The sequence below is a fragment of the Phlebotomus papatasi genome, unplaced genomic scaffold (genome assembly GCF_024763615.1).
Source record: "Phlebotomus papatasi isolate M1 unplaced genomic scaffold, Ppap_2.1 HiC_scaffold_514, whole genome shotgun sequence".
Lineage (NCBI taxonomy): Eukaryota > Metazoa > Arthropoda > Insecta > Diptera > Psychodidae > Phlebotomus > Phlebotomus papatasi.
The window spans coordinates 2,065-13,240 of NW_026604710.1; the positions used below are offsets into that span (position 1 = coordinate 2,065).

An 11,176-nucleotide genomic window follows, 5' to 3' on the forward strand; every position below is an offset into this window, starting at 1 on the left:
GCTCCCAGTGAATCAAATTCCCCCACCCCTTATCTATTTTCTTACCCTGTCCTGACCAGAGGTGCATCTCTTGTTCCCCTTTCCAGTGTCAGGGCCACCAACGTCACGGGTACGATCCCTATTTCCCAGGAATCCTTACCGGTATCGCGCCCCCGATTCCTTCCGCATTCAAGCCGGCATTGCTGGTCGTCTGACGAGGCTCAGGGAGGTCAGGGAAACCCTTAGGGTGCATGTCTCTTCACTACCCCGCACTCAGCACTTGCGGGAGGTGAGACGTCGCGTGGAGGTCATCCTGAAGCAAAGTAGCCCCTCTGCGGTTCTCAGTGCAGATTTGGCGACTCTGGTCACTTGTGCCAATCCGGGAGTCCGGAGTGCCACTGCTGAGGCAGTAGACGCCGTGCTATCCACCGTCCCCGCCGCCCCATCGTCTAGGAATCTCGCCTCTGAGGCTTCTCTGGGACGAGGACAAGGTCCTTCCGTCTCGGCGCGTCCTCCAAAAACTCGTCGCGCTGGTCGAATAATCCAGCGCCGGAAACTTCGAGTGTTGTTCCTGCAGGGGCATCTGGAGAAGTCCGGACGTTTTGGTTGTGCCCGGTTAATCCCCCTGGCACAGGTGGGCTTGGGATCCCTCGGTTCTCCATCTCAGTCAGGGGTTCCTGGAGCAGTTGTTGAGCAGCATCCCTCATCAGGAGACGTGCTCCACATCGCCCTGGAAGAAGAGGATCGGCAGTGGGCAGAGTTGGAGTCAAGGAATTGACTTACCATTAAAAAATCCCCAAACCCTCCAGGGTTATTGCCATCTGTCGCCTTGTCATACTCACCAATTGTAAACAAACATTTTGCACTCAATAAAATTGCATGAAACGTCACATCGACATAACCCCCCAAACTGGCTGTGCCCTCTATCAGTGAGTACCAATAAACAAGTTATATTGTCAAGAAAGTTTGGCGTTTGCAATCTTTGGTTATTTCCGCTGTCAGTGGTGTTTTGGTCGTCCAGCAAAAACCTCAGATTGACGTTCCGTCGTTTTGGGAATAAATAAATAAAAACCTCAGCTGCCCTGCCAGGTAAAAATCCCATCCACAACACTTGGTGTCAGAAGTGGGATTACGACAGTTCTGAGGGAGGAGGAGACTCACAAAGTTGGTTCCGGTACCTCTTGAGTTCCGGGACCAACTTTGTGAGTCTCCTCCTCCCTCAGAACTGTCGTAATGGGTTCCAGGTCAGCCAGCCAGGCCCCCTCGGGCACCGTAAGTTCTTCTTCCAGAACATTGAGCACTCTTACCGGTACTTTCCCCTCTCGCGGACTTACTATAGCCCTTGCCACCAAAATAGGCCATCTATTCAACTCCCCTGACGGGCTCACCATGCCCTCCTCACATGATCTACGGCCAGCCATTTCAGTTGTTTGGCGTTTGCAATCTTTGGTTATTTCCGCTGTCAGTGGTGTTTTGGTCGTCCAGCAAAAACCTCAGATTGACGTTCCGTCGTTTTGGGAATAAATAAATAAAAACCTCAGCTGCCCTGCCAGGTAAAAATCCCATCCACAACAATATCTAAGATTACATTAATTCGCCGTAAAACAATATGTGAACGAATCCACACATTGATAGCGAATGAATATGTTTACAATAAACAATCTGAAACAGATCTGAAACTCCTAAAAAATCTAAATGATGTATAGTAATTCATATAATTCATTTTACGGAACCCTTTTCCTGTAAGCTAGCATGGTCTCCAGACATCAGTATTCTCTTATCTCCCTCCTTTCCCTAAACAATTTTTTTTTAATTTCAATTGTAATGAATCGTGTGATGAAATGTGTTGATGAATATTTCATTCATACATGCAGTTAACCTCAAATTATTATTTTTAACGATATTTCAAAGTCAAATTTATAATTTCTTGGAAACTAAATCACACCTAATATACATTAAGGTTGCTTTAAGTACAAGGTCAGAGCAATTAAGTGTTTGTTACATAAAAGCCAAATTTCAATCTTGTAATACTATTCGATTAATTTATAATCTAATTTAAATCGGTAACATACCGGTATGTACCCAAAAACATTGCAAAATATTAGATTACGAACAAGTTGGTCTTGTAAGTTCTAGCATTTTACAAAACTGGCAAGATTTAAAATTTTTCAAAAAAAAAATGAAAAAATGCAATTGGTATTTGCACTTTTTGGGGTTTACTCTCAGCATTACCACCCACACATTTTTACACCTTACAGATTAATATCCCTTTTAGAATATTAACACATCGTTGATACCTAAACTGTGTGTTGACTACCTAAACTCATCCACTACTACTTAATTGAATTATTACATACAATACTGACTGACCCTACAACTTTCGAAAGTTAATTACTGGTGCCCATTATTCTTGTTTTCTTATTTTTCTTTTGTTTTTTTCTATTTTATTTTCTTATTTTCTTGTTTAACTGTCTTTCTTTTAGCATCTAGTATTAACATACATTATAGTTAATGACTATTGCTTATTGTTCTTTTTTCTCTTTTCCTTTCTTTTTATCTTTTCTTTTTTGTTTTTCTTTCTTTCTTTTGGCATTCAGTATTAACTTGCTTTTTCAGTTAACTACTGCTGCCTCATTACTGGTTTCTTTCTTTCTCTTTTTTCTTTTTCTCTTACTTTTTTTCTCTCTTGCTTTTAGCATCCAGTATTTAACATAAAAACCTTCAGTCAGTTATTGTACTTTCAACTCCCAATATATTTTTTTAAATATTTCTTTCTAAATTTCTCTAATATTTATTACACCTAATTAATGTTTTATTTCTTTAAATTCATTCACGCTGTCGTAAAAATTCAATTAAACAGCAAAATTCCTGGCTATTTTAAATTCTCATCAGAGAAAACTTTTTTTTACTTTACCTTCTGTCGTCTTCGTTTCTTTCGCAGACCCTTTCTTCTACTCAGTATTTTGGTGTAACAATTATAGTTGTTACTTGCATCATTCTCACCTCACACCACATCATTTATGTTACTTCAAATACTAATATACTGATGTAGTAAGTCATTGGTTTGTGATGGATAGAAAGATTGCATCTTTACTGCACCTCTTCCTCATAATTTGACCAATCCATCTGCTCCAACTCTTTGTAATCTAAGTATTCTACCATCTCTTCCTCATCAAAGACATCATTTGCCGAGCCCTCCATAGATGGTAAAACTTCGACATCTACACATTCAATTTCTTCCTGCTCCTGAAGGAGATGGCTTCCCGAATCATCGATGGATCGCTCAGAATTGTGCCATTTGCCTTCTTCCTGGCCTTCATTTCTAACACTTAGTAATTCGACGTGATCCAAATGTTTGTCAAGATTTTCTTCCTTGCGTTTTTTCTTCAGAGCAATTTGTAAAGTAGCCTTTAGTCTGCGATGCGACAGTTTTGATCGTGTCTTCGATTTTGCCTGTCCGAGAATAGATAAGGCTGATTCACATCGATACGTAGTCGGGAAAATTGACAAATAGCTTCTCAGTATTGCGGTGTCTTCATTATCTTCTTCCGGGATGATTTCAGGAAATTCTGGATATTTCTGTGAAATATTTCTGATTTCATCGTATTTTTCGAATCTTTTCTCAAATTCATCATGAAGATTTTGAACTTCTTGGGAGAATCTAGAAAAATCTCCATATGACAAATTCTTGCAGCATTCGAAGTCCTCAAGATTATTGGCGACGAGATCATTCTTCCAACATTTTAACTTATCGGAGAACTATTGGGAAAAATCTTTTATTCCTCCCTTCTATTCCCTCCGTTCCTTCCTTCCTTCAGGTCCCACGTTCGGGGCAAGGACTATGTCCCACACTCCCCTGTGTTCTCCGGTGAGAACACTCCCACGGAGGTTGAGATGGGAATTTGGGAGAGGTGGATGTGGCAGAGGTTACTCCGGAAAGCTCAGCATTGGGCTTGGTGTTCTTGGGGGCTCCCGGTGGCTTCAGTGGCTTCAATGCTTGGTGGTGATGATGGTGTTGCTGCTGGGGATTGGGCTGGTGGAGATGGGCGAGGTGATTGATGTTGCCTCCTCGGCGGTCAGTGGTGAAAGAGACCGATTGGCGCTCTTTTACTCATCAGCTGCTGCTGATTTTTCTCCCTCCTCTCCTCGTCGCTAGCGCCCTCGTCGCCTCAGCAGGGCAACACACTCCACAGTTTTAAATTTAAATATGTTGCGCTCGCAACACACACCCCGGGGTCACCAAAAAAAAAGAGAAAAAAAAAAAAGATTTCGAACCCCCAATTTTTTTCACGTGATTGAAAATGTCGTGATTTGGGCCTTGAAGTGTAAGGTTGATCCGATTGAGGTGATTTGAGATGTCGCATAAAAATGCCACCTCTTCCCAAAATGTTGTGCCAGGTTGCAACTCTTCTTTAATTTGCTCGTCATATGGAATTCTTTCCATGAAACGTACAATATATTTACGGAGCCTAAAAAATCTCGTAAGGGATTGTCCTTTTGACAGCCATCGTACTTCTGTGTACATTTTTAAATCAGTGAATTCTGCACCGCATTCTTTCAGGAAGACCCGCAGTTGTCGGTGTGTTTGTGCATTTTTTCCTCCTCGGAGTCTATTGACAATCCAAACGACTGTTTTGAGTGTACCATGGAGATGAGCGGAGAGAACTTTTGCGCAAAGTACTTCTTCGTGTATTATGCAATGATAGAACTTTATGTCGGGCATTTCTCTTTCCATGCGGCCACGAAAGCCTTTGCCGGAACCGACCATGGCAGGTGCTCCATCAGTGATAATTGCACACAGCTTTTGATTTAATTCATTTGAGTCTCCTCCAGAAATGTTCAACGCAGCCTGGACAGTTGTGAAAACATCATTCCCAGTGTTAGTGATCAACTGCCTCAAATCAAACATTTCCTCGAATACTGCCCAATCTGGGTTGACTTCTCGTGCAAACATTATGAGATGGCTGGAGTCTGTCCTATCGGTGCTCTCATCCATACAAAGTGAGAAATTGGAGCACTCTTTGAGCTTTTCCTTCAAGCCTTCTCCCAATTGCTCACCCATCTTCTCAACCTGTCTGCCCACTGTGTGGCGTGACAATGGTAGCTGCCTTAGCTTTGACGCTGCTGAGGGTTCCTCCAATATATCCAATGCATCAGCAATAATATCTACAAAGAGCTTCGGATCGCTATATGACTTAAGCGTTGCTGTAGCACGTGAGATGATCATCAACGTCGCTTCAATAGCCTTTTTCCTTGCGATGAAATTGCTAGTACTAGCGGTACCACTAGAGGTTGCTGCGTCATCACGAAGATCTTTGTGGTTTTCACGCCAGTGCTTTGCGAGTTTGTATCCCTTATCTTTATATATATATATATATATATATATATATATATATATATGGTATGACAAACCTTTAAAATAAATTGTAGAAATTGTGTGAATGAATATTAATGGCTTCGTGCGTGATGAATGAGTGAATGAGTTGAATACCTTAAAATAAATTGTAGAAATTGTGTGAATGAATATGAATGCCTCCGTGCGTGATGAATGAGTGAATGAGTTGAATACCTGCAAATAATCCACTTTTAATACATTCGGATTGGAGGAACAAAAATGGTATGACAAACCTTTAAAATAAATTGTAGAAATTGTGTGAATGAATATTAATGGCTTCGTGCGTGATGAATGAGTGAATGAGTTGAATACCTTAAAATAAATTGTAGAAATTGTGTGAATGAATATGAATGCCTTCGTGCGTGATGAATGAGTGAATGAGTTGAATACCTGCAAATAATCCACTTTTAATACATTCGGATTGGAGGAACAAAAATTTTCCTCGTGGTGCCTCGTGGTAGGTCTGTCTTGTCCACTCTCCTTTTTTTGCAGGAAGATAATTAAAACACTTTCACAAATTTCACCCACTATATTTTCCCTTCACCAAATTTAGTTTTAACAAATAACTTCTAACTTAAAACTGATTTTTAATAACTTTTAAATCACCAGTATGAACCTTGCTCCTCTGGTCAATCCAAGAAACAAAGTGGAAAAAAACTGGGAATATCACCCGTTTTAATTTCTTTCTGGACAATAGAAAAAATTTTTATCTACATCTCACTCTCTCTCGACTCTAGTTAGAGCTTCGCTCTAGCCTCTGTTCGCGATGCACTTTACAGTGCTGTGTCTGAATTTTGAGCGCGAACATCCTCCCCAGAAAGAGGCCAATTCTTCTCTAATTCATCATTGGTTGGAAGTTTGACTATCTTTGTAATGGGTCTTCTAAATTTGCCCTTAGCTGTCGTTACATCAACAACTCGAATTTTTCCATCCTTTCCTGGAAATACAGATGAAATCAAACCAAGTGGCCATGAAGTAGAGGGTGTTTGCTCATCCAAATGCAAAACTACATCTCCCACTTTAATGTTGGGAAACTCTTTGCTCCACTTAACCCTGGTCTGCAATGTATGAAGGTAGTCCCGTTTCCACTGATCGGTGAAATTCTGCTGCAGTCTCTGACACAATTGCCATCTATCCAATCGGTTTATTAATAGATGTCCAAGGTTCGGGTCCGGCAACTGTGTCAATGCCGATCCAACCAGAAAATGTCCCGGTGTCAAGCAAGATGGATCCTTGACGTCTGAGACAGAGGGAAGTTGAAAAAGTGGTCTGCTGTTTAAAACAGCTTCAATTTGACATAAAATGATACTCATCTCTTCAAATGTTAGTGGAGTCAGCCCAAGAACACGTTTTAAATGATACTTGCAGGACTTGACAGTAGCCTCCCAGAGACCGCCATGATGGGGTGCTCTGGGAGGTTGGAACCTCCATTTGATCTCCAAGGAAGCCATAAAGTTTCCAATTTCCTCATTGAACGACATGGATTGCAGCATTTTCTTGAGTTCGCTGTCAGCTCCAACAAACGTTGTACCATTATCACTGTAGATAAAACTCGGTATTCCACGTCTGGCGGTGAATCGACGTAGGCTTGCAATAAAAGCGTCTGTAGCCAGTGAGCTAACCAAGTCCAAATGTGTAGCCTTTGTGGACATACACACCATCACAATTATATATGCCTTGGATGGAGGAGCTTTCCTGGATCCTGACCTTAGTAATAGGGGCCCAGCAAAGTCCATTCCAGTAGCAAAGAAAGGGCGCAGATTATTAACTCTGTGCTCTGGTAAGTCAGCCATAATTTGTGTCTGGAATTGGGGTTTTGCTTTAAAGCAGGGAACACAATTGTGTACAGTTTGACGTGCTAAGCTGCGGCCTCCAAGTGGCCAGTAACGTTGTCGTAAGGATGACAACAAAATAGTTGGTCCACCATGAAGAAGATTGAGATGGAATTGTAGAGCTAGCAAGTTTGCCAATTTCCCTTTAGGAAGAATTTTTGGGTGTTGTGTATCGTATGGTTCTGCAGAATTGTGCAAACGCCCACCAACTCTCAGTAATCCATCATCATCCAAGAAAGGCCTTAAGCGACGTACAAATTTAAATTTTGGCTGTTGGTTCAAATTACCCTTTTTCACTGCTGTGATGATTGGGAGTAAATGATCGTGTTGTTCCCATTTTATAATAAGTGTCTCTGCACGAAGAAGTTCCTCTGCTGTGAGGGGGCCAGAAAGGGTATTTCCATGAGCCATGCTGCGAGTTGTTCTACCCTTACGAGTTTTGAAGATAGTAATCGCTCGCAAACACCATGCTAAGACTCTTTGCATTTTTCTGAAGAGACTGATACGGGAAATGAGAAACGCATATACAGAATTCTGAGGATGATCACTCTTTTCTTCCTTTAACACCACGTTAACTGATGCTAAAGAAGTGTCTCTTGTAATGGAAAAGGTATGAGGGGAAAAGGCAACTGGCCAAGAATCTGTTCCTTTTGTCAACCAATCTGGTCCTAACCACCATAGATTGTTGATCATCAACTCCTGAACAGTAGAACCTCTAGAAAGAGCATCTGCTGGGTTTTGTTTCGTCGGAACATGGCCCCACTCCTCAGCCTGTGACAATTTTCGAATAATGCGAACCTTATTTCGAACAAATGTTTCTCGCTTCTCTGATGGAGAATAAATTTGGTGCAGAACAACAGCTGCATCTGTCCAATAAAATTTCCGTTCAATGCCCAATGCTTTTGAGACCATGAACATCAACTCTGCCGCCATTTGAGCCCCAAGCAATTCTGCCTTAGGAATGGTGAGTTCATTTCCTTGAGCTTCCGTTGACTTTAAAGGGGTTATTTTTGACTTGGCAGTGAGAAGTCCGGATGACCTGTGTCCATTGACATCTTCACAGACCAAAAAAATGGCGGCTCCATATGCAAGTGAGCTTGCATCTGAGAAAACGTGTAGTTCCACCTGCGCTGGGGACTCCACATTCACTACCCATCTAGGTATTCGTAAAAGTTCAATTGATGGGAGGTCATTGATAAACGATGCCCATCTGTGCTGCAGTTCACCGGGAACTATCATATCCCAATCAGTTTTGCACTGCCATGCTGCCTGAAGAATGAGTTTCGCATTGGTGACTATTGGACCAAGCATCCCAAGGGGATCATAGATCCTAGCGATGACTGAAAGAATCTGCCTTTTGGTGACATTTTTCTTAGGGAGATCATTGGACAGTTTGAACTGAAAGGTGTCAACTTTGCTGTTCCACATTAATCCCAAGGTTTTCACCACATTGTCAGAAATGATGACGTCTGAGTGACTTTCTTGGTTGTTGTCGACTTCAACTGAGCAGTTTGTCTGGAACTTAGCCAGTTGGAATTGTCCGCGTTCCATGAGATGAATGAGTTGATGTTTCAACTCTAAAACTTGTGCCTGTTCTGGAACTGATGCCAAACAATCGTCGACATAAAATGACTCTTTAACTGCCTTGGCAGCCATAGGAAAAGATTGACCTTCATCATCCGCCAATTGATTGAGGGTTCTGGTCGCTAAATATGGTGAAGACGCGATACCAAAACACACAGTACGGAATCGATAATGTTTAATATCATCTGAAGGATGTTCCCTCCATATGAATCGCTGATAATTCCTGTGCTCAGGAACCAGATGTACCTGCAGGTACATCTTGACGATATCACATGTCAAGGCATATTTGTGTAAGCGAAATCGCCAAAGGACTTCTACCAAAGATGGCTGAACAACTGGGCCTACCATGAGACACTGATTGAGACTAACGCCTGACTGAGAGCGAGCACTCGCGTTGAATACTATTCGCAACTTTGTGCTGATCGCTTGTTCTCGAACAACTCCGTGATGAGGGAGATAGTACGATGGCGAATCTAGTTCAGTTGAAGGTACCTCCTCGATGATTTTCAAGTCGAGGTACTCCTTAATGGCCTGAGAGTATGCAATCTTGAGGTCTTCCTTCTTTCCCAATCTTCTTTCCAAGCTTAAGAATTGATATGTTGCTGATGCCCTGTTATTTCCCAACTCTCCGATTCTGTCGTTCAAAGGCAATCTGACTACATAGCGGCCATTTTCATTCCGAGAAGTAGAGGATCGATATAGCTGTTCAACTTCGTTATGTTCATCGACACTATTCTTGGCTTGAGGAATTTCTTCTATTTCCCAAAACATACGAAGAGAAGCATCAAGGCTAGCTAAAGTGGACAGGTTGCACTGTGCATGAAAACCTGAACTTGTTGAGGGCTCTTGAGATAGAGGTCCTACCAGTAACCAACCGAAGACACTATCTTTCAGTATAGGAGCATTGGGTCCAAGAGTCTTAGTGTTATCCTTGACAAAGTTCCAGAAATATTGACCTCCAATTAAAATATCAATGGGCTGACATTTGTTCCAATCAGGATCTGCCAACTTAATGGAATTAGGAATCGATACTATCTCTTTATTGATTTTAAAATTTGGATGATCTCCAGTGATTCGCTTTACTACCAAACACTCCACATTGACCACACTTTCTCCCCCCTTCTCACCTATCAGAAGTCTGACATTTGTTTTACGTTTGACCACATGATTGATAGAGCCGATTCCCTCAAGATGAAAATCTATTGGTGCAGACTTAAGACGCAAGGTTTGACACAAGTGGGTAGTCATTAAATTGACTTGGGAACCTGCATCGAGTAAAATGCGACAAAAATGCTCACCATTTCCTCCATCAAGGACTTTGACCCTAGCAGTAGCCAAAAGGATACGTGCAGAACAATTTTGTGTATCCTCAATACAGCTGAGAGCCGACGCTGGTGTTGGTTTATCAGGAGGAGTTTCATTGTTGGATGATTTTGATGTGGATGGAATTGGGTCACGAACCAATGGAACGACCGAGTCATGCAACAATGTATTGTGTTTTTCGTTGCATTGTTTACAAAGAGAGTATGGGCAATCATTGAGAGAGTGAGATGCACAGAGACAATTTTGGCAAATTTTGAGGCTTTTAACAATTTCTAATCTTTTACTTGGATTTAGTAATAAAAAATCTCTACATTTAAACAATTTATGATTGTTCTTTTTGCAATTTGGGCAAATAGATTGAGATCCAGAAGCTACACAAGAAGAGCCCTGGCCCTTTTGATACTTGGAATTGACCTTTTGATTTGATTGATTGTGATTTGGCTTTGTATTTGATACAGGGGAGCAAATTTCTAGTGACTTACATCTTTTAAGCTGTCTACACATTATCAAAAATTTCTATAAAAAATGACATTAAAAAAAGTTTTTTAAAAAAATCGCCTCCAGACTAGTGAAATTTTTTTTAAAAAAACTGGATTTTTTACAGAAATTTGTCTAGTGTGTAGGCAATTTTGTAAAAAACGAGCCATATTTTTTAAAAAATCAAGGTTTTTTCTTTAAAAAAATTCTTTTAAAAAAATGCCTCTACACACTGGGACAATTTTTTACAAAACAGTTTTTTAAAGAATTTTTTAAAAAAATCACAGCAACTCGAGACATTTTTCATGAAAATTTGTCATTTGAGTGGTGGAAAAAGTGTGAAAAGTGTTTGTTGGAATTCTCTGGGATAGTTGTTGGTGGATTTTCGTGGAAAATTTTGCAAAATTGCGAAAGTGCAGTGTTTTTCTACAGAAGTTGTTCCCAGTGGAATCAAAGCCAGCTTTGGAGGAACATTTTCGCTGATTTTTCTTTTGAAGTTGCCGAAAGTTGTGATGTCTGTGTATTCTTGAAGATTTTTATGGTACAGTGACCTCGTGCACCAAATTAAAACATGAATAGAAAGAAG

At 41.0% G+C, this 11,176-nt stretch overlaps 1 protein-coding gene across 1 annotated transcript; it reads right to left on the minus strand.

Annotated features, from left to right (window-relative positions):
• Window positions 1-6,147: 6,147 nt before the first annotated feature.
• Window positions 6,148-10,211, minus strand: LOC129809234 (uncharacterized). Its single transcript, XM_055859046.1, has 2 exons — window positions 10,089-10,211; window positions 6,148-10,002 (listed from the first exon to the last, which is right to left on the minus strand). The coding sequence occupies exons 1-2, from the start codon at window positions 10,209-10,211 to the stop codon at window positions 6,148-6,150; spliced, it is 3,978 nt and encodes a 1,325-aa protein (XP_055715021.1).
• Window positions 10,212-11,176: the final 965 nt, after the last annotated feature.